This window comes from Cyprinus carpio, chromosome B11, assembly GCF_018340385.1.
Source record: "Cyprinus carpio isolate SPL01 chromosome B11, ASM1834038v1, whole genome shotgun sequence".
In the NCBI taxonomy this organism is placed as follows: Eukaryota; Metazoa; Chordata; class Actinopteri; order Cypriniformes; family Cyprinidae; genus Cyprinus; species Cyprinus carpio.
The window spans coordinates 3,862,389-3,886,532 of NC_056607.1; the positions used below are offsets into that span (position 1 = coordinate 3,862,389).

General features: G+C 36.2%; 1 protein-coding gene across 2 annotated transcripts in view; it reads right to left on the reverse strand.

Moving 5' to 3' along the window:
- Window positions 1–744: 744 nt before the first annotated feature.
- The window catches only part of LOC109059499 (draxin-like), a 28,232-nt gene continuing 4,832 nt past the window's right edge, over window positions 745–24,144 (reverse strand). Inside the window, exons 2-7 of one of the 2 annotated variants that reach the window (XM_042733394.1) lie at window positions 11,072–11,558; window positions 9,376–9,575; window positions 4,157–4,277; window positions 3,775–3,867; window positions 2,952–3,041; window positions 745–2,637 (exon numbers count right to left, since the gene is read on the reverse strand). In XM_042733394.1, the coding sequence (XP_042589328.1) occupies window positions 2,525–2,637; window positions 2,952–3,041; window positions 3,775–3,867; window positions 4,157–4,277; window positions 9,376–9,575; window positions 11,072–11,540 (1,086 nt within the window). In that variant the 5' untranslated portion in view covers window positions 11,541–11,558 and the 3' untranslated portion in view covers window positions 745–2,524. Of the gene's footprint in view, window positions 2,638–2,951; window positions 3,042–3,774; window positions 3,868–4,156; window positions 4,278–9,339; window positions 9,576–11,071; window positions 11,559–24,144 lie in introns of both variants that reach the window. The other variant, XM_042733393.1, reaches the window with a different exon arrangement.

Below are 24,144 nucleotides of genomic sequence, written 5' to 3' on the forward strand. Positions count from 1 at the left end.
CTGGAGCCATACAGCCTGTGGCTTTAAAATGCTCCTGGCATTCAAAGGCCTTGTGTGGCACTAACCTGGTCCATTAAATAGCACTAATGTGCCAAAAACTGATTTGGGCTCTACCTCGCAAATATTGACATTGTGTAATATATTGAAGGTGAAAAACAAGAAACAGCGATACTCTGGAATGAAGTGTGACTCAGAATACACAAAGAGAATAAAATAAATAAACAGCAAGTAAGGCAGAAGGACACAAAGACAAAGAAAGCAAGGTCACCGCAGTCCCTGGACAGAGACGATGCCACAGACTATTAGTCAGTTTAGAGGACACATCCATGCATTATAGAGCTCTCTGATGGTAGTATGCTATTCTAAAAAAGCCAATGAGTCAACAAAAAGATTAGGGGAAAAAAACAACCTATATTATATTCGGTTTAATCATTGTTGCATTGTGGGATACAGTACTAAGCACAGTATGCTTTCATGTATACTGCACATATTAGCAAGTAAGTAGAAAGCCATCAGTGTATCCCATGCATTTAGTACATGGACCTACAGTAGCCATGCATTGTAGCATGAAGTTTACTACCTCAAATATAATTGTGGTCAACTAATCACACAGTTTTGAAAGGTTGTTGGGAAACTTAATATTTTTGTGACCTATATATTTGCAATAATATGCACAATGTATCACAGTGTGCTATCTTCTCAATAGCATCTGTGATGGAAGGGAAAAAATTGTTAGGATCCTAGTGTCCTCAGTTAAGTTTATTTCTGGTGTATCAGTTAAAAATAAATGACAATTTATGGAGCTTGAGAAATTTCAAGTTGAAAACAAGGTGACAGAAAAAAAGAAAAAACTTTACAAAGACTAAAGCATATCTACAGCCCCACTAACACAAAAGTCTAGTAAACAGTTAAAACAAGTGACGGGACACAGAGGTGTGTCAGACCATAAAGAAGCTCAGTGATTTGAACTGACAAGTCATCCATCTCTCCCCTCAATCTCCTCTGTCCATCTCTATCCCTCTAACCCATACAGGTAACAATCACTCATTCAAGCATCCATCTTTCTGTCAGAACACGCAGTCGTTAAAGAAGAGCACATTCCCTGTCCAACATCTCTCAATAAAAGAAGCTGTTTGGTACTTGAATAAATAAAGCATATATTACAAATAAACCAAACAAATCAATATCCATTAATACAGGAGTAGCAGTAGTTACTGACAGTAGTATAACAATAATCAGTAGAAAAAGCCTTCCATTCAGACACAAATTATTCTGTTCAAACTTAAAAGTAAACAGCAGGGTTGGGCAAAATTCATACTTTAAGAATCTGCTTCCTTGAAATTCATAAATGTGAACTGCGAAATTAAATTGGCCACAGTCAGAATGATGAATTGGTATTTAAATAACAGAAAAGAGGAATTTACTGAATAGAAATTCTACCTAGAAATTTAAGTTGAATGACACAGCATAAACAACTGCATTGTCAATTTAATCACTATTATTGTATAATTCTGCCTATGTAATCCCTAATACGCACAAATAATTTTTCTTTGCACAGACATATTTCTATAAAGTAAATACATTGTTTAACTTCCAACCAAGGTTGTGTTTTATCCTGTGTTTCATGGAACTCACAGCTGAGCGTTCTGCAGCACAAAGTGCAGTGCTGTACCGGGTGAGATACTGAGCAAGTTTACTATGTTAGAAAAGCCATACATATGGAGCTGATTATGTGATGCCAGTGTCAAAATGTGTTCATTTACAAATCATGCGCTATGGTAAAAGCATTTTGAGGTTATGCTATAATATTGTGCAAGGAACCACACAAAAATATTTATTAATAGAAAATCTGTCCCCATAATCATCATTTTGAAAATAACTACCATTTTACTGCCTCTAGTGTTCATTTCAGCTGGAAGCTTTGATGAATTGTGTGTAAAGGTATGCTTTTAGAGTTTTGCTAAATTTTAGGTAGAGACTTTTTTTTTTTAGATTTTAATTATGCCACCCTGCATCACAAAAAAAATATCACCAAATTGTTTTCAAATAATTTTAGAAAAAATAAATACTGACCAAATTTGAATCTATCAATTACATAATATATTGAGCTTATCCACACAAGTGTACTAATAATAAAAGTACATTAGAAAATTCAGTGGTCCATTAGTTGGCTTTGATTAATTCCATGGTCCAAAAAAGTAATTTGATTTTAATAAGGGGGATTTCAAAATCGTATTATTAATATCATCTAGTGTTTCTAGAAATATCCCATATGTTGTGTGTGACAACATTCATGGTTAATTCAAACTGAAAAATTAAATTCTACTTTTTGTTTCAAATTACAATTATGTATACTGATTGCTACCTCAATTCAAATTCAAGAATTCTGAATGGTGCACAACCCTGACAGGCAGATGAACAGTGTATGTACATTTATACTGTGGGCTGAAGACATTCATTGTTGACCCACATTCTTCAAAGCTCAGTCCATCATCAGTCATGGGGTATCTCTCTGTACAGTATGTCAGATGGTGATGAAGGCTCCTTGGTTGCTGTTGGCTGATTCTGGCTCCACACAGCGGCCCCGTCTTCGGGTCACTCTCCTCTTGCGGTGGAACTTGGCATAACAACGCAGACCTAAAGAATTTTACATTTACATTTATTAATTTATTATGTTTTGTTTATTACATGTTCCCAGGTTAGGGCCCTGATGTAATAATAATAATAAAAAACTTTATAGTTCTAAAAAATAAACATTTATAAAAAAATAAACATTTTCTTTAAGCAATATTCATTTTTTTGTTTATTTTTCATTATTTATTTATTTATTAGTGAAATACTGTATGAACCAGACATGTTCCCAGACAGGTTTTATGAGATTCCATTTTACATTTTGTTTGTATGGCTCTAGAATGTTACCTTCTAAGGAAACCAAAAAAAGTCATACCCACCCTCCTCACACATACAGTCATCATAACACTTGTTGTTTAGGCCGCGATTGTGAGGTTTGCACTCATGTTCTCTCAGGTCACAACAGGAACCTGGTCGTAGCACAACAAGATAAACCACAAATGTAAACACTGGCGAGTATTTTATATTATTTTTTGCTAATACATATATTAAATAAACAGTTCACTGAAAAAAAAAGAAAAAGATAAGTAAATTCTCATATCATTCTAACCCAATATGACTTTTTCAACTGTGAAACACAGAAAGTGTATTTTGGGAAAAAAAAGAAAGGCCACTCTTTTCTATAGAAGGTCTATATTATAGTGTTTTAGTTCATCAATTCCTAAAACCATTGTTCCAACAAACTTTTGCAAATTTAATGTGTATGTTGTGGTTGAAACAAACTTTTGTTTGTACAAAAGTACAAAGCAAAATACAATTTTTTTTTTTTTTTTCATGACCCAGACATGTTCCTGACTAAAGCAATGTGGTTTGGACAATGTTATTACAATGTGAGTAGCTGTGTAATTTATTCAACGACACATAATACTAGCTAGGCAGAGTGTTATGTCACTGAACCCCAATCAGATTTGAGAATGAACTATTCTGATTGAAAAGATCAGACTCAAAGGGTTAATCTCATTCGCTCATGAATGTGCCCAGAAGACTTTTTTATTTTTATGCTCCTGTTTTCCATGGAAAAAAGAAAATCATACAGGTTTGGTACAACATGATGAAAATTAAGTTATGACAGATTTGTAATGTTAGGGGTGAACTATTCCTTTGATAATTGTAATGTAAAAACAATCATAGTGGTGCACTGACCAGGGAGGCAGTCAAGATGATGGTCACATGGGTCAATGACATCAGCATCAAGCGTTGTGTTCCCATTATTTTTGTTTTTGCCACGACGTTTATCTTTATTGGGGAAATAGACAGACACAGGCCTCCTATGAAATCCTTTATTCAGAAATCAGCTGTGAGTTTGCAACTTATTTACACTTAGAGGGTTAAAGATCTAGGAGAACTACATCCGATCTTATAATCAAATATTTATCCAGACATTTCGATTTATCTCGGTCTAAACACCCCAAAGAATTTAGTCTTGAATATCTGAAAAAAAAAAAAAAAAACCTGCTGCAGGAAACAGATCTGACAGATTGTAAAATCACTGTTATTGATTAGATTTGAGAATGTCCTTTCATACCTTTTCTTTTGTTGGATGGCCAAGTGTCTACAGGCTTCATATCCTCATAATCAGTCCAGTCAAAGAGGGCCATGTCCAGAGTCGGCATCACCTCCCCTTGAGCCTTCCCTCGACCCGACTTCTGAATGAGACAGATTTAAAACATGGTTTTAGAAAGGTTTATTCTGGGTGATCCACTTGACGTCACTTTTAAGTAAGGTGCTAACTCAAAATCTGTGATATTACAACTTTGCATTGATCTATATTACAGGACAGCTGTACTAACAACATAAAAATAGCTAGAAATTATTAAAGATACTAAACAGTACTCAGAATGCTAACTTCTATGAAGTTAAATATTATTGTGTATGTCCTGGCTCACAGAGTCAGAAAAAGCATCAAGTTTAATGACAGCGCCACCTTCTGGACAAAAGTTTTTTTTTTTTTTTTTTTTTCAGTACTAAAAGCATTTTCTTCATGATTCAAAAAGCAGTAAGCAGTTTTGCCATCAAAATAAATAAAGCTTTGGGTTTATAACTACAGGTTATAAGTTCAAATCCCACATGGGACGATACTGAAATTGTTCCTCTGTTGAGACTGACTTTGTCTGCCATTGCATTTAGTGGAATATAACCTGTGCTTGTCCCTGTAATTGTTGCATACAGCTATCTTGTTTTTCACCTTCTGCACAGCTTTTGAAGCTTTAGAGTTGGGGAGAGTTATTATATTTTGAGAAGATTTATTTTATATTTTATTTTTGAAATAATGTACACTGATAAATATTGCATAATGAGACTGGGGACATTTAAAACCATACATAGGCTCAATGTTGACATCATGTTGATCTTAATTAACAATTTACTGCCTGGCCTCACGCCATCATTCCAATTTAAAGGGTTGTTGATGTCCAATTTTAAATAATTTTTAAATAAAAGTGTATGAAAGACATGAAAGGCTTGATGACCAGTCATTTTATAAGTCATTAGACCAAAATACTACTCCATGCTTTATAATTAGATCTAGGTGTTATATTAGAAAGCAAATTGCTTTTTGAAAATCATGTTTTCCATGTTACCAAAACAGCATTCTTCCACCTTTAATCAATGCTAAGTTATGGAACATTATCAATTTCTGATGCAGAAAAGCTGTACTCCATGCATTAATGACCTCAAGACTAGATTATTGTACTGCACTGCAAAGTGCCTGCCCTGCATCCGTAAACAAGCTACTGATGATTCAAAATGCAGCTCCTAGTGTTCCTGCCAGCTCTTAGCACACCAATTTTATCATCTCTAGACTGGCTAACTCTCAAGTTCTGCTTTAGTTTTAAAATATTGCTACTGATGAAGCCCTAAATAGTCAAGCTCTTTTGTATTTAACTCATTACAATCCATCATGCTCTTTAAGGTCACAAAACTCTAGCATATCAAAGTCCACTATAGAAGCTTTTTCACATTTGGCTTCTAATCTCTGGAACAGCCTTCTTCATAATGGTCAGCACTCAGACACACTCTCTCAGTTTCAATGTAGATTAAAGACATCTCTTTAGTAAAGCATTTACATAACACATCTCATAATATAGAATTCCAGTAATGTCTAATGAAACTGTAACAAACACAAATCATCTTTGTCTAAAATAACATGCACAGCAGTTATGCTAATCATTTTGCTTTTTGGTTTCTATCTTAAGATGCCCATCCTGATGTTGCACCAATTCCAATTTGGGTCCAGCCTTACATGTGAAGACTTCAGATGACTTACGAGATTGACAAATATTATCCATGTCATAACCATTACGACCACAAGCTGAATCATCGCCTTAAGTATATCATCATTTTGTCTAACTAAACCGTATTTTTTTATTTTTTTATTATCATTTTTTATAGTGCCAATTTTAGTGAATTGTGATAAATCCACCTAGGGCATTCTCCGTAAAGCTGCTTTGAAATTTTATGTACTGTGAAAAGCACTTAACAAATAAATGTGACAAAACAAGAAAGAATGAAAGAAAGCAAGAAAGAAAGACTACAAAATCAATGTGAAAGTAATAAAAGTAGACCTGGATTGACAGTCTTCTCATACAATATCCATGACTGCAAATCCCAATTCTAAAATTCCCTGAAATTCCCTTGGATTTTCCATGTCCATTGAAACCCTAAATAGAGCTGTACGAACATTCAAAATCTATGCTTTTGTGTTCTAAAAGAGCTAGATTTACTAAACAATGCGACTTAGTGTGAGACTGCAATCCCATATGAGCACTGATGGGAGTGAAAAGTTCTGCAAGTGATCTACTGACACTGCGGCAATTAAAGAACACAGACGCAGTGAACTTATTTCCATAATGAACAACACGATCCAAAAAACAGAAAACTTACTACCACAAATTTTAGTAAACACAATATATAATTCATTTAAATACTCTCCTCACATCTATTTTCCTAAAATAAGTCACAAAAAAGACTTTTCATTACTAATCTTTCACTAGGTTTTTTTATTTTTTTTTTTACCAAAGAGGGATTGTGCTGGTGCAAGCTGCAGTAAATCTGGCTCCTAGATGTGTATACACTGAAGTCTGCACTCTAAAGCTTCTGGCATCACATGCTGATATGTGTGTGAGCTCCTGTAGAGTCTGTGTCTTTGCCAGTGGCTGGAGCAGCAGCGGCTCTGACGCAGTGCAAGTGAACAGCATTGAGGACGGTGCTCTCCTGGGAGTTGAATGACTGGAGAGGCGAAGGACAGAGAGAATAATAACTGACTAATAACTGACTTCTGCTGCTCATTCCCTCAGCAATACAAGGAAAAAACACTGCGTGGTATTCAAAATTGCTTTTGCATCACGTTTGAGAACTGGATCATTTATCACATGCCATCAAGATACCACATTCTCTCAGTTTCCCTCTTGACATTTTATTTCATGATCAAAATATACCTTATGATAATTAAACTAGATGGAGTAGTAGAGATAGATGGATAGGTATATCGATTGTCTCTTAAGACTACAGCTGATCTACTATAGGAATGGCAGTTAGATTAAGTGCAAACTGAAGATCTGTCTTTGTATTTCTTTATCTAAGGCTGTTAGTGATCGAAGCCTAATTAGAACTGTCCACAGTACTTTAAGTCATTGAAATGCAAACCACAGCATTTGAGTAGCAGCTGGGGGTTTGTGTGTTACCGTCTCAATTCTCCAATGACACATGCCGTATGTAGACATACCACTAACACATGCTTGTATACCATTTTGCATTATAGTGCTTGCAATGCAATACTGTTTTGGAATTCCTTAGCATTTCTTCTTTTTTTCTACATCATTTTCTGCAATTAATTCAACCTGAACCACTTCAACAAAATTGACTTATAAAGATGGGATCAGGGAAAGAAAGAAAGAAAGAAAGAAAGAATGAAAGAAAGAAATTGTTTTGCACACTAACTTAATTAACTGGTGAATGCCCAATTTTACCAGCATTTTGTAAGGTTAACCTTAATGTTAAAAACAAATATGAAAATAAACATCAAAATAATGTGCACCTTCAGACCATTTTCCAAACCACACCAAAGTTTTAAAGTGAACTCAATGCAAGAAGACCTTTTGATGTGGCTATTTTGGTGTGTTCACATAATTTTTTGTCTGAAAAGCTCTTGCACCATGTACATCAGTGGTTGTGCGACTGAGCTTCTCAAACAAGGAGCTTTGACAGACTTGTTCTGTCTGTTCATCAAGATGTGATAAAATGCATTTCTTCAACCATGTCTGTTGCTTGTATCTGAGCAACAGCATTTCTTGTTAAATTTCCAAGATGTCTCACAAGTCTTGCACCACAATCACCGAAAGATGAAAAAAAAAAAAAAAAAATATTACATGTCATTTGACAGTTTCAACATGTTAATACCCTTGTTGGGATCTTTTGAAATAATGTGCAGAGCAGCAGGTGCTACACATACTGTAGCCAGAAGCACCACAAGGTTTTGACAGACTTAACAGTATTTTGCTCGTATTGTGAGCAAATCTAAAATGAACAACAGTATCTATCCCACCTCTGTTATTTCACCATGAGTGGGTGCACTGACATGTAAATGTGTACCATACAGGTCCGTAACCATCACAGACATTAGATATGGCCAAACTGTCCACAACCAATGACAATGCAAACTGCTTAACTTTTCTGTCAAATTTTGCAGTTGTGAATTGAAAATATAGGCAGTCATTTATGTGATTCATGTAAATCACAGCTGAGTTTGACAAGACAAGAAGCATTTCTCTATTTTCAAGATATTATGCACACAAAAAAGATTGCATGGGTGAATATTTTAAAATGAAATGATTATTTGAAAACAGTTCAAATTGATTACTTTTAAAAAATATATATTTTTCTTGTTCTTTTATACTGTTGTTTTATCTTTTTCTTTATTTCCCAATAAACCATTTATTTATTTAATTTAAATAAAATTCTATAAAAAAAAAAAAAAAAACTAAATAAAATAAAACAAATTTCCTTAAGGAAATGCAAATGTAGTTTTTATTAATATCAGTATTCACGCCTAGTGATGCCTCTCAAGAGAATCTGAATATATACGGGGAGTGGTAAAAAGATATCCAGGGAGGAGAATGGAGCAGAACAGATGGCTGTGAAAAAGAGGAGCAGGAGGATGGGCGAGCTACATCTCACCCCTCACTTGCTATGGTGACAGCTCCCCTCCTCCCTAGTGCAAAGAGAGCTGGGTAATTTTACTCATGTATGATCTAGCCCCGGGCGGCACTCAGTTATAATCACGGCACAGAAGCACAGGTAAATAAATCTGTGTGATGAAGCACTGCACACCACAAGGATGACAAGTACCTCCACTACAGGCTCCAAACAGCATTTTAATATCTATATCTGCCACAGTGCGCGGTTCAAATAAAGATGTTCATTTTGGGATCTAACAACAAAATGACAGAGTGGAAAAAGACTCAAGGCAGTTTAACGTAGACTGAAAGCAGCAAAACGTCCCAAGAGTAATGCCACTGACTAAGTATTTCTAACAAAAAAAATCAGGATACTGGTGAAATGTTTAACACACACACACAAACACACACAAAAAAAAAGTAAAAAGAATCCAGGCAAAACTGCTTTTATATACAGCTTGTACACAATCCACTGTGTATATGAGAGGAATAACAGCAACTTAGAAAACGAAACACTCTGAACAACACAACGGACCTTCATACTCAATGATTCGTCTGCTTGCCAGGGTACCTGGGGTTTGGTGGAGGCTGGGGACAGTGTTGGGGGATGCTCGTTGATTGCCGTGGTTACCAAAATGGGGAAGAGATGGGAGGGAGCTTCAGTGAGTGGGGCATTGTCGTGATTGGGCGGGGAGGTGTAAAAACCATCCTCAAATGCATTCATATCCTTCAACAAGGAGTCTAATTCTGGTTCAGGGTCATAGAGATCCCCTAGGAGAAAAAGAGAGAGAAACTATGGTCGGTCTAAAATTAGCATTCGTAGTTTACACCTGGCAAACATCTTATATGGCTACTTATAGACACAGAAACAAACCCAATGTTACTCTACTCCATAGGCCTATTGAACATCTCAGGCTTTATTGTTAAATATATTAAATTCTATACAATGCACTATATACACTACTGATCAAAAGTTTAGAATATTATGATTAAGTCTCTTATGCTTGCCAATTAAGGCTTCATTTATTTGATCAAAACAGTAAAAACAGTAAAACTGTGAAATATTATTAAAATTTAAAATAACTTATCTTTTACATATATTTTGAAGTGTCATTTTTTTCATTTATTCCTGCAGTAAAGCTGAATTTTCAGCATCATTAATCCAGTCTTCAGTGTCACATGACCATTCAGAAATCATTCTAATATGCCGATTTGCCGCTCAAGAAACATTTCTGATTAATACCAACGATGAAAACAGTTGTGCTGCTTAATATTTTTATGAAATTTGTGATACACTACCATTCAAATATTTAGCATGTTGGATTAGTATAAGAACAATAATTAATAACTGAGTGCCAAATCAGCAAATAAGACATTACTGAACCAATCAGTGTATTGTAGTACATACTGTACATAGTCCTTGTTCTTTGAATGTGGTTTGAAGCTGGATGTGTGCTTACCTGAATAAATTTTAAGTTACTTGGGGAAAATATTCTATATCTACCCGTCAGTGAGCAGAGGAAGTTTAGATATGTCACTCTGCAAATATAAATGAATAAACTTCACCCTAAAAATAACAATGCTTGTGTTGTTCCAAACTAGAGTTTCTATCTTATGTGGAACACAAATGAGACATTTAGAAGAATCTCTGCTCTTTAAATAGTCATAGGATATTGTGAAAAGGTGCTGCTAAGCTCCAAAAACCATCACGAAAGTAGTTTTAGGTGCTATATTACCAATTACGTATGTAATTGCATGTTGTGTGTCATTCCTGTGGATAAAAACTTTTTAGCCTTTCTCTCATGCAGCTTCAGCTGACTTTAAATGTTGGCAAGGCCAGGCAAGTTTATTTATATAGCATATTTTGTACACAATGGTAATTCAAAGTGCTTTAGATAAGAGAAAGTAAAAAAGGCTGCAATTTAGTCTGATGCAGTACATTTTTCAGAGTGAAGCATGGCATGTGTTCATTTACATTTTCATAATTGCCAAGATAAAAAAAAAAAAAATACATACATTTTAGCATTTACTAACGAAAATCATTTATAAACCTGTTGTCAACTAAACAGACTTAAAAGACTAATGTTTTTGTAAAAGCAAAAACTGTTTCCATTTTTAGTAATTAGCAATTTTTTGGTGATAACCAAAAGAGGTCTTAGTAGGTTGTTGTAAAGACTGAACCCTTAAAAAGCAACTATTGCCACTGGCACCAGTGTGATTCCTTTGTCCTTTTTGCATAGGAAAAATAGAAAAGCAAATCTCATTACCTTTAGCTCGACCTTTGTCTCTTTTGCCTTCCTGCTTTCTGTGATCAGCCTGATGCCCGTGACCATGTCTCCTGCCTTTACGATTTAACTCTCCTTCCGGAGGAGGATTTCCCCGCCGCATATGAGCAGGGCCCCTCACCTCCTCATGAACCTCCGTCCTCATACTGTCCCCAGGCCCCATCTCCAGCCTTACAGGGCTCAGACCCTCCAGACTTGTCCCATCATCCTCCGGTTGATCCAGTGGCCTTTGCGAGTGAAGCCCAATACTATCCCTGTCTTTACGTGTCCAGTATCTCCGTCGTTGGCTGCTGCCCAGAAGTCCCATATCTTGGTCTTGCTTGGAGTCAGAGGGGGCAGACCCGATCAGACACTTTTTGGCATTTTCAGATGGGATCTCAGAGCTGTACGAGGTGTGGGACAGTGTGATGAGGAGCACAGCCAAGAGATGACAAAAGCCGAGAGCCGCCATCTTCAAACAGAGTGCCACCTGTTGTTTAGGGTAAGATCAGGTCAGACTTTAACACTTTTGCACATGTAAGTGTACACACCTTTATTATTATTTTGAGAAATGCTTATTAAAAAATATTATTTTACATGTATCATAATCAATCAATATCATAATTAATTCCTAAATATTTACAACACATGACATTTTCGGTCACATTATTTTAAATAATTGTTAAGTTTAGGTATAGAAATACTACTAAGCAGCCAATATGCTAGTAATATGCATGCTAAGCAACAAGTAGGGAATAATAGTGAGAATGGAAACACAATATCATAGGGACCAATTCTCATTATTAACCAGTTGCTTATTAGTATGCCTATTATTAACATATCAGCTGTTTATTTGAATTTACAAAGCACATAATCTGCATGACAATATTCTACATGCCTAATTCTACCAAATAGCAAAATTTAACTACCTTACTAACTTTTAATAAGTATCAAATTACAAGTTAATTGAGGCAAAAATCAAAGAATGGTTTTCTCATAGCGAGAATTGGACCTTAAAATAAAGTGTGACCATGAGAATTGGTCCCTAAACTAAAGTGTGACCAACAGGAACTAAGGTTAGTGTGGTTGTAAATGATTTGATATTATAAGAGACTTACAGAGCTTGGTACACAGTTATGAGGGTCTGCTGGGTTCCTCTATGATATAATTTCCTTTTTTTCTGTTGGTTTAACTATTTCTTTCACCACATTAATTTGGCAACAGTATGAATACTTACATTTAAAAAAAAAAAAAAAAAAAAAGTGAAGTGACTTACAGCCAAGTATGGTGACCCATACTCAGAATTTGTGCTCTGCATTAAACCCATCCAAAGTGTACACACACAGCAGTGAACACACACACACAAACTCTCTAACCACTAGGCCACGACTTCCCCCTTATTAATGACTTCCCCCCTTATTAATAAAATATTATCCACCCCCCCAATGCATTGCTATTCTTATTTCAAAAATTAAAAACATATTTTTTGTGTATGAATGAATTACAGTTTTAATATATAATTGCATAAATTAATATTTTGACCACCATTGACACACTGGCAGATTTATAACATCCAGTTTGCATCTCACTCTATCCAAAAATCCAGTCATAAAAGTTTGGATGTTATAGCCAATATATCCTGATAATAATGTTTATTATAACTTATCTTAGTTAGCTAAGCTTAAATTAATCAAAACTGAAAAATTCTGACAACTTTTCAATGAAATTTTTTAACTTTAAACCATGACATCACAAACCAGAGCATCACGTTACACCCAGAAATATACTTTTATATTTAAATAATGGCTTTGCTTTGCTTTGCTTTGACATGAAATAAACAAGAGCTCAAAGGCAACCTAAATGTGTTGAGAAAACTTGCCAGACTAAATATCAGGTTTGGATTCCCATAGGCTAAGAATAAGAGGATCCAACAGAAGAATCTTTCCTTAGGTGGTATAGCAAAGTTAAGCTTATGAGGAGGTTCTCACCATGCAAATCAGTGACATGGGTCTTACTTTGATCATCCGAGGTCTGCTCTTATCCTCAGATGCTCCACTCAGTAAATCTGGCCCCTTTACTCTGTCTTTTGTCCCCGAGAGCTGCTCACATTACCTCAAACGGCAGACACCCATCTTTGCATTTAAGACTTTGCATGGTATAACAGTGTTACTGACACAAACATGCTAACTTTACATATAAGATGTCTTTAGATTTCTGTTGATTTGTCATGTTTATAATGATGGAGCAAGGCTATTCTTGTAATTGTATTTACAAGAATGTCCGCAGTAATTGCATTTGGATTGCATTTATATGAATTTTGTATATTGTAGATGAGGTATTGCAATGAAACCAGAAAACAATAATTTAGCCAGTTTATGAGGTTTCTGGCTTGGGTGACCAAACCACATTTCTACTAGTAATAACCATGCTCAAAGAGTAGATCAATGTGAACGAAATGCCAGTGTCATGGGTTTGATTCCCAGGGAAAGCATGAACTGATAAAATGTATACCTGTGAATGTTATTGGCAACTGCCCTTTTATTCCAAAATATGCTAAAAGATTCCTTGCAGGTAGTAAGACTGTTTAGGCCAGTTCATGCATCAGATGTAAAATTGAAAAGATATCTACTAGAGATGTACCTAAAGCTAAACGAATAATGAATTTTCAATGAATTACTTTTAAGCCCAGTCCAAATCCTGGATGAAGGAATGGTCTCTGATCTCTTGTCAGGTGTTCTCTAACCTCATCAGCCATTATAGGAGAAAATTTAGACCTGTTAAACTGACAAATGGAGGTTTCAAAAAGTATTCAATAAAAGGGGGCTATTAATTGAGGCCAATGTGTATTAGAGAAAAACATTTATTTCATAATGATATTTCCCCCCATTTTAAATTTCTTATTATCCAATGAAAGGATACATTTGTGTGAATTTTTTAAATAAAAGACCAAAAGGATTAACAATGCAGATGAATTTTCACAGCCTTTTTTGATCATATTTACCAAGGGGGCCAATATTTTTGGCCTCAACTGTATATGGCTGTTTTATGGACCAAACATTTTGTGTCACAGCTTATTTAATTGCTGTTACAGCAACATTTTACTTTTCCACTCAGAAAGTAAAATTATTATTATTATTTGTATTAACAGTATATAGTACCTCAATCGTCAGATTGCTTAATCTCAAAATTCTAGATATGACTGGACTGGATATGTGAGTGTGCATCATGTTAATTGTAAATTTCACAAAAGTACTATTTCTTTATACGCAAAATTTACTCAATGGCAAATGAATGAGTACACCTATAATTAATTTGGGCTGGATTAATAAATAATCGTCCTGATTCCGTACAGTACATCCAACATTCTTATTGCCGCCTTTAAGATGCATGTAAATTATCAGAGTAGAACATTACTCTTCATTGCATTTGCAACTGGATAGCACATTAAGATGGCTAAACTTAAATTGCAGCTCCATCTCTCACCATTACTTCCTTATAATTGGTATCTCAGTGCTGTGATTTAGGTAATGAATCAAACTCAATGAAATAAAGCAGAATTTAATGAGAAGGGTTTGGTACAAGTGGGAGGTAATGAGAAGCGTTTGATATGCCATGATTTTTTTTTATCAGATTCAGATTCACAATCAGATTCAAAAATGTCTTGCATGCACACAAAGCAAGGTTTAGGACAACTTTCTACCACCAATCTTTGCTACATACTCTCATCCAGATATATGGCAGTGTACATAGCATTGTGTTAGTGCTACCATTAGCATTAGTATCAATTAGTACTTGTATTGAGTTATTGCCCACGCTTTTATGGGCTTAGGGGTGTGTGCTTACATTGTGTTGGTGTCAGCATTAGCGTATTTAGGTCTCTCTGAGACTTTCTTTAATGTGGACGGGGGAAGTTCAACAACTTAGCAACCCGCTCAGGCAGCCATTCCGCTCTGTGAAGACAGCGGCGTATGATAAATCAATGGGGATGGGGTATTGAACTCGTGTGGGTCGATAGTTGGACCAGCCTTATCAGCCACAGACACACAAATGCACCTCACACCCTGCAGAGATCATTGTGTAGGGCTGCTAGCTAGGGGACTTTATTGTGGACTATTTAAGAACCCATCCACAAAGACTAAATGAAGGAAATTGCATATGAGGCTGGGCAGCAAAACTCCTGCCAAAGGAAATTTGTATCAAGATTGCAGGCGCTTCATTTGGGAATACACACTGACTGCTTTGGGCTGTATCAGTCAGTTGTATGCACTGTGCGCTTTTCACAACCGGAGCGAGTTTAGAGCAACCGCTGAGCTTTAGTCTCCACACAATTGCTGGTCTCTATTCAGTATGAGCACTCCCCCGTAGACTTTGTTAGTATGACAAGTGTGTTCGTTAGTAGTTCATTAGTCTCTTATCTACCACACAAAAAACAACAGTAAAGAGACAAAAAACAACAACAACAAAACAGCGTAAAAAACAAACAAACAAACCAAAATATCTGTAAGCTTCTAAGATTCCTGAAAAGTCTTTACAAATGAAGGCTCTGGGTGATTTGAGTTCATGCTGATCCCATACAAAAACTGCCTACTGTCATGTGACTAACAGGTGGAGCTTTTGAGGGAGCTGAATGATGGGATGAAATGAAGTCTTGAGATGTGGGAGCCATGCACCCTCATGGATAACATACGCAACAACTGGTATGACATGGCACATGCCCAGGGCCCAGGCTTAAGGTGAGGTGCTGACCGTGGGATGACAAGGGGGGTGGGGAACCTTATGTATCCAATGCACGATTTATAAAGATGCTGGGCTGTGCAAAATCAATACTACAGCCATTGGCAAAAATGTTGCCTATTTGTTCTATATACAGTGGCTGTTTTTCAAAATGTGATTTTGAAAAGGCTATTATCAAACAAGAGAGTAAATATAATTTTTTTTTTGATAAATCTGCAACACTAATTTTTACTTTGCCAGTAAGAAAAAAGCTCAGTATTAATAATTACTGCTGATTTTCACCTTTCAGGAGAATGATGTTTTACCCAAAAGATGTGAGTCTTGTTTTCTTGTTGATTACAAGTGTGTTACTATCCTAAGGTGTTCTACAGTACCATGTTACAATGGTTAGGTGTTCTGAATGTTTATTATCATATTGTTATGTGGTTGTTCAGGGTGGTTGCTAGGACACTGCTGGTCAAAAAATAAATAAATAAAAAACAGAAAAAAAAAGGTAAGACTTTATTTTAAGGACCAGTTCTCGCTATACTTAACCTGTATGCTGGTAATATGCATGCTTAAAAGAAGTTAATAGTGAGTATGTCTTCTCTGTTCTAAAGTGTTGCCAAATATATATAAAATTTATGTTTGTGGCAAGTAAAAACTATGAATTATCATATAATTTACAGTGCAAAGCAGTAAAAGATCCCTCACGTTTATATTCATTATATTTTATTTCAGGAAGATCCTTTTCCTATTTAGCGCCAAAACTCTGGAATAAACTACCTAACATTGTTCAGGAGGCACACAAATCTAGATTAAAGACCCATCTCTTTAACCTGGCTTACACATAACACACTAACACATTTCTAATATTTAAATCCGTTAAAGGATTTTTAGGCTGCATTAATTAGGACAACCGGAACTGGGAACACTTCCAATAACACATGATGTACTTGCTACATTGTTAGAAGAATGGCATCTACGCTAATATTAGTCTGTTTCTTTCTTATTCCAAGGTCACCATAGCCACCAGATCCAGTCTGTATCCAGATCAGATGGTCAATGCAGGATCCAGTACGATTCAGTACAATTCCAGTCCAGATGGTGGCTCAGCAACTAGAGATGACCTCGACAACCCTGAATGTCAGTAGAGACCAGGACAACTAGATGTGCCCCAGAGACAGATCCCCTGTAAAGACCTTGTCTCAGACGACCACCGGGACAAGACCACAGGAACCAGATGAGTCCTCTGCACAATCTGACTTTGCTGCAGCCTGGAATTGAACTGCTGGTTTCGTCTGGCCAGAGGAAAACTGGCCCCCCAACCGAGCCTGGTTTCTCCCAAGGTTTTTTCTCCATTCTGTCACCGATAGGGTTGGGTATCATTTGAATTTTATCGATTCCGATTCCGATTCCGATTCTGCTTATCAATTCTGATTCTTATCGATTCCTAGTTTCGATTCCAATAAGATAAAAAATCCAATATAAAAAAATTAAGTCAAACATTTAGATTTCAAACATGTATTCTGTGTTTTTACAAAGCATTCTGTTGCAGCTGAATAACATGAGCAAATATCAGCAGCCTACAAAACACTGCAATATGAAATTTTCCTCACATCAAAAAAAAAAAAACAATAGACATATCAAAATCAACTAAAATAACATAAATTTCAAAAATAAAATTTTCACAGAATTTTTTATGATTGCTTACACACTAAAATTAAACTTTTCCCACAATTAGCAAAACCTTACACTCAAGAAGCAAAACACAAGGCTAGATTTGCATAACTGTAAGCACAATGTCAACTTCACACTATTTGCAAAACATTACACACACATCAACACATTAAACAAACAAATCCAACTTTATGTCACTTCTTTGCCATTTCAAGACACTTTCCAAAATGCTACACATATGAACCTATTGACCAAACACAGCCATCTGGTGTGCAGACACTTAGGTGCTTAACTGTAAACTCAACAATCAAGGTGTAAGCACTATAAAAGTTAACAGGTGAATTTTTTGTCTTCAACAAAAATGAAAGGCAGTGGTGCAGGAAGAGGAATAGGGGAGAAACATCTTTGGCCAGAGAGCTCTTTTGAATGTCCCGGGTCAACGTGGTGGTAACATCACAATATATGCTGCAATCACGCAGAATGGGGTCCTCCACTGGCATGCCAAAATAGGTCCTTATAACACACACCACATACGTTTTTAGACAGACTAAGCAGTGGACAGACAAGGTGTCTGGTTCCATTATTCCAATACCTCCCACAACACTCTCCCTTCCTTTCCTTTTCCCCTTCTGCATGGCAGTGGAAGGTTTATGATCTCTGACCCTATGTTTTACCCCTCATTCAAGCAATGGAGGAGGCCTGTGACCTAATAGATGCAGAGTCTGTGTAAGGATGGATTCGACATTCAAGCTGGTTCTTCCCGCGTTGTCTTGCTAATGAGGATATTGCTTGTGATGTTGATGAAATTCTCTGGCCAGATCCAGCTAGGCGAAGAGATAATGTATAGTGTGACTGTAGTATTTTTTGTACAATACTGTCAGTTTTTTTCAGATAATTTTTTATGTTTCTTGTTGTTGTTGTTGTTATTTACTGTAATTGTACCCTGTACTGGATACAGTATTTTACGTTTGTCTGTTGTTTGCTGAGCTAACAGTGTTATGCACACTACTGTAATAGCATGACAACTGGGACATGTTTTGTTGTGATTCTCCATGTTGACTGATTTGGGTATGTGGAGAGAAATCAATGATATTTTCCTCAGTCTGCAGCATTGGTCTTGTGTAGTGTTTGGTGAACTATTGTATAGCTGCACATTCTCTGTGTACTTCATTTACAGTACTCTAATCACTGAGAACTAGACTTGTTAAAAGTGTTTTAGGTTAGCAACAGCAGTGTGTAACTAGTTCAAAAAGATTAAAGTCATATGAAATGTGTGTTATGTATGGTAACAAAATATTGTTTTTATAAAGTTGTGTATAGTTTTGACAAAAGTGTTCCATTTTGCAAATGATCTGAAGATGATCTGAAGTGTTGTGCTACTTTGGTGTAGGGTTGTGTTAACTGTGTGTAGTGTTTTGACAAACCGGGCCCCGGTAAAGTAAAGACAAGTAAACAGTCAGTAATAAGATAGGAACAAACAAATCAATAGCAATATCATAAATAAATACAACTAAACAAAATTTCAGGTACAGAAACTGTAATTAAAAGTTTAAAAACACTGCACAGTTTTCTTTTTATAAATAAAATAAAGATTAATCAATTAAAGTTATTAAATATATTCAGTGAATGATTTTCTTTTGTTCTTTAACATTAATGACAGGTTTATGAGGCTGTTGTCTCTTTAAGCAAAAATACTGTATGTGTGTTTTCTTTCTCATCTGTTTACGTTCACGTAAGACAAAAACGGCTGTGTTTATGATGATCTACTGGTGTAGTTTTGTATATTGGTCGACAAATATGAAACAAGTCAGTTTCGGCTTGGAACAACCTTTTTTACAGTGGAAATACACGGAACGGTCCAAGAACGGACACAAACCGGGAACCCACAGCGCGACCGCTGACCGCTGCTCTCTGTGCACACGCTTGCGCTTTATGTGCGCTGCACACAAACAGGGCGCAAATTCTTTCCGTTCCTACACTTAATCGTTTTTAATCAAACTGAAATGCGAACGCAGGAATCTTTAAGCAAAATCGAAATGCACACGTCTTATTGAATACCCGGTTCTTGGAAATTTGGAACCGGTTTTCGATACCCAACCCTAGTCACCGATGGAGTTTTGGTTCCTTGCCGCTGTCGCCTCTGGCTTGCTTAGTTGGGGACACTTAATATCCAGCAATATCGTTGACTTGATTGCAGAGATAGCATTTAAACTAAACTGAGCTGAATGATGACATCACTGAATTCAATGATGAACTGCCTTTAATTGAAAATTGAGTGTTTACTATTGTCATTTTGCATTATTGACACACTATTTTCCTATTTTATACTGTAAAGTGCTTTGACACAATCTATATTGTTAAAAGCACTATATAAATAAAGGTGACTTGACTTGAAAGCTTAATCGTCAACCTGCTATCTTGACACCCTTACCACATCTTTTTTCAAGTGTGTTTAACATGGTTCAAGTGACTCAATTTTGATTTTTTCCTCTCATGTGGCACAGATCGGATATGACCAGTGAACGTGTAAGCAGGAAAAAACCGCATGGATTCCGATTTTCTCAGATCGGATTCAGCACTCACACATACCATGTAATAAAACGGACATGAATCGGATACGTGCAATTGCGTGTGCCATGTAAGCAGACAAATCGGATATTCTCCAGTAAATGCGAGTCGTACGTCATTAAAAAAGTGACGTCAACTCAGGTGGACACCACCAACTGAGATCACATGACTTATTATAGGCGCGATGGAGGACGAAGGATACATACAGTGGAGCAATGCGGAGGTTTCATGTCTTTTAAGTCCTCCTTTTTCTCCGCCGAACAAAACCAATGTTTTGCTGATTTTTTTGTTGACTTTTCAAAATATTGTGGAAAGCAAAACACTGTATAATTTTATTTGCATCTGCATCCATTGTATTTAGTGCTGTTTTACTTCCTTTTCCGGGTCAGAACGTCTATGTTTGGTAGCTTCAGCAGTGTATAGTGTAAATGCAAAAATCGGATACGGGTCACTTTTAAAAGATGATGTAAGCAGGTCATCAAAAAAATCGGATATAGTCAGAAAATCGGATTTGGGCATCAAGACCTGCGGTGTAAATGCAGCCTTTGAAGTGGTGAAGGCCTCACTTCTTTCTGGGACTTTTCCAAAATCAAGATTATTGAAAAGGTAGTTTTTAATCAGCTGAACAATTTTCAATCTGGTTTCCGACCACATCACAGCACAGAGACAGTGCTCATTAAGATAAAAATTTATATTCACTTTAATTCTGATTCTGGCAAAATATCAGTGCTGGTACTACTAGATCTTAGTGCTGCGTTTGACACTGTCCATCATAACATACTTCTAGAGAGACTGGAAACTGGGTCGGGCTTTCTGGGATGGTACTCAAATGATTCAGGTCATATTTAGAAAGAAGAGGTTATTATTTGAGTATAGTAGAGCATAAGTCTAAGTGGACGTCCATGAAATGCGGAGTCCCTCGAGCCTCAATTCTTGCACCGCTCACCACGAAGTCAAATAATGAGAAAAAAACAAATTGCCTTTCACAGCTATGCAGATGATACCCAGATTTATCTAGTCTTATCGCCAAATGTCTACAGCCCCATTGACTCCCTCTGCCAATGCATTGATGAAATTAACAGTCAGATGTGCCAAAACTTTCTTCAGTTAAACAAGGAGAAAACTGAAGTCATTGCATTTGGAAACAAATATGAAATTCTCAAGGTGAATACATACCTTGACTCTAGGGGTCAAACAATGACAAGAATCTTGGTGTGATTCTGGAGACATACCTTAGTTTCAGCATACTATCATCTCAAAAACATTGTAAGAATTAGCTATTTTGTTTCCAGTCAAGACTTGGAGAAACTTGTTTATGCCTTTATCACCAGCAGGGTGGACTTTTGTAATGGTCTCTTCACCGGGCTTCCCAAGAAGACCATTAGAGAGCTGCAGCTCATACAGAACGCTGCTGCCAGGATTCTGACTAAAACCAGAAAATCTGATGTCCTTACACTGGCTTCCATTTACAAACCCGATTCCAATAAACCTGTGACACTGCACAAATTGTGAATAAAAACAGAATGCAATCATGTGGAAGTTTCAAATTTCAATATTTTATTCAGAATACAACATAGATGACATATCAAATGTTTAAACTGAGAAAATGTATCATTTTAAGGGAAAAATAAGTTGATTTTGAATTTCATGGCATCAACACATCTCAAAAAAGTTGGGACAAGGCCATTTTTTAACAGTCTGCAAACGTCTGAGGACTGAGAAGACAAGTTGCTCAAGTTTAGGAATAGGAATGTTTTCCCATTCTTGTCTAATACAGGCTTCTAGTTGCTCAACTGTCTTAGGTCTTCTTTGTCGCATCTTCCTCTTTATGATGTGCCACATGTTTTCTATGGGTGAAAGATCTGGACTGCAGGGTGGCCATTTTAGTACACGGATCCTTCTTCTACGCAGTCATGATGTTGTAATTGATGCAGTATGTGGCCTGGCATTGTCATGTTGGAAAATGCAAGGTCTTCCCTGAAAGAGACGACATCTGGATGGGAGCATATGTTGTTCTAGAACTTGGATATAGCTTTCAGCATTGATGGTGCCTTTCCAGATGTGTAAGCTGCCCATGACACACGCACTCATGCAACCCCCATACCATCAGAGATGCAGGCTTCTGAACTGAGCGTTGATAACAACTTGGGTTGTCCTTGTCCTCTTTAGTCCGGATGACATGGCGTCCCAGTTTTCCAAAAAGAACTTAAAATTTTGATTCGCCTGACCACAGAACAGTTTTCCACTTTGCCACAGTCCATTTTAAATGAGCCTTGGCCCAGAGAAAACACCTGCACTTCTGGATCATGTTTAGATATGGCTTCTTTTTTGACCAAAAGAGTTTTAGCCGGCAACGGTGAAAGGCACGGTGGATTGTGTTCACCGACAATGTTTTCTGGAAGTATTCCTGAGCCCATGTTGTGATTTCCATTACAGTAGCATTGCTGTATGTGATGCAGTGCCGTCTAAGGGCCCGAAGATCACGGGCACCCAGTATGGTTTTCCGGTCTTGACCCTTACACACAGATGTTTTTGCAGATTCTCTGAATCTTTGGATGATATTATGCACTGTAGATGATGATAACTTTAATCTCTTTGCAATTTTTACTCTGAGAAACTCCTTACTGATATTGCTCCACTATTTTTCGCCCGCAGCATTGGGGGAATTGGTGATCCTCTGCCCATCTTGACTTCTGAGAGACATTGCCACTCTGAGAGGCTCTTTTTATACCCAATCATGTTGCCAATTGACATAATAAGTTGCAAATTGGTCCTCCAGCTGTTCATTATGTGATCATTTAACTTTTCCGGCCTCTTATTGCTGCCTGTCCCAACTTTTTTGAAATGTGTAGCTCTCATGAAATCCAAAATGAGCCAATATTTGGCATGACATTTCAAAATGTCTCACTTTCAACATTTGATATGTTATCTATATTCTACTGTGAATAAAATATAAGTTAATGAGATTTGTAAATTATTCCATTCCTTTTTTACTCACAATTTGTACAGTGTCCCAACTTTTTTTGGAATCGGGTTTGTATATTTAGGATTGATTTTAAATTACTTTTACTCGTTTATAAACCACTCAATGGCATACAGTGCAGATATGCTAAACCTAACAGACCACTGTTACATTAGCCACATTTAAAACCAGAATCAAAATTAATCTGTTTAGCTGTGCATTTATTTAAAGAGCACTGTGCTACTTCCAACCTAATTCCACTGTATTTTATATATAATCATTTCCCATTTTAAACTATTTTAAATACATTTTAAATACATTTTTAAATCATTTTGAAAGTTTTTAAATTCCTTGTTTTATTGTTGATTATTTTTTATGATTATTTTACTTCCTTCTATGTAAAGCACTTTGAATTACCATTGTGTATGAAATGTGCTATATAATAAACTCGCCTTGCCTAATAACTCTTTAAATCATAAAATTTTAAGTAAATAACTAAGAATTAAAATAAAACACTTGAAATATTTTTTTTCTTTACATGCATGTCATGTGACTGACATTAAAAAAAATTCTTGAACATGTCAATATGTAATTAACGTATTAAAATATTAACATAAAATCTCCAGTGTATAGATCAAGTATATCTTAACAAAAGTGTTCAGCTGACCAAAAAGTTTGTTAAAAATCACTAAGCAAAAGTATATTTTTTTTTATTTTTGATTCAACAAAACAACATCAATTCAAACAAACAAAACAGGGAAGGGGGAGCAACAGACATATCAATATTTTTACAGTCTGAAAGGAAAAGAAAAAAACAACAACAACGAGTCCATAGGTTGACAACAATTGGACATTCCCAAAACATGTGGAGAAAAGTACCTGATGATACAGTGTTACAGATATGGCAGTTATAGGTTGACTGCGGTTTCATTTAAAACCTTTTGTAAGGAGTTATGTATGCTCTATGCATGACTTTGAAATGGATAAGATGATGAGCCAAGTTTTTAGAAGTTAAGATTAGATTAGACCACACCCTCTCCCAGTCGACCGATAAGTCAAAATCTGTTAATTCACAATTCCTTATATGTCTAATAGAAAGAGGTCTTCGCAGTGTGATCACTAAGTTTACTATATATTAAAGAAACAGATGGCC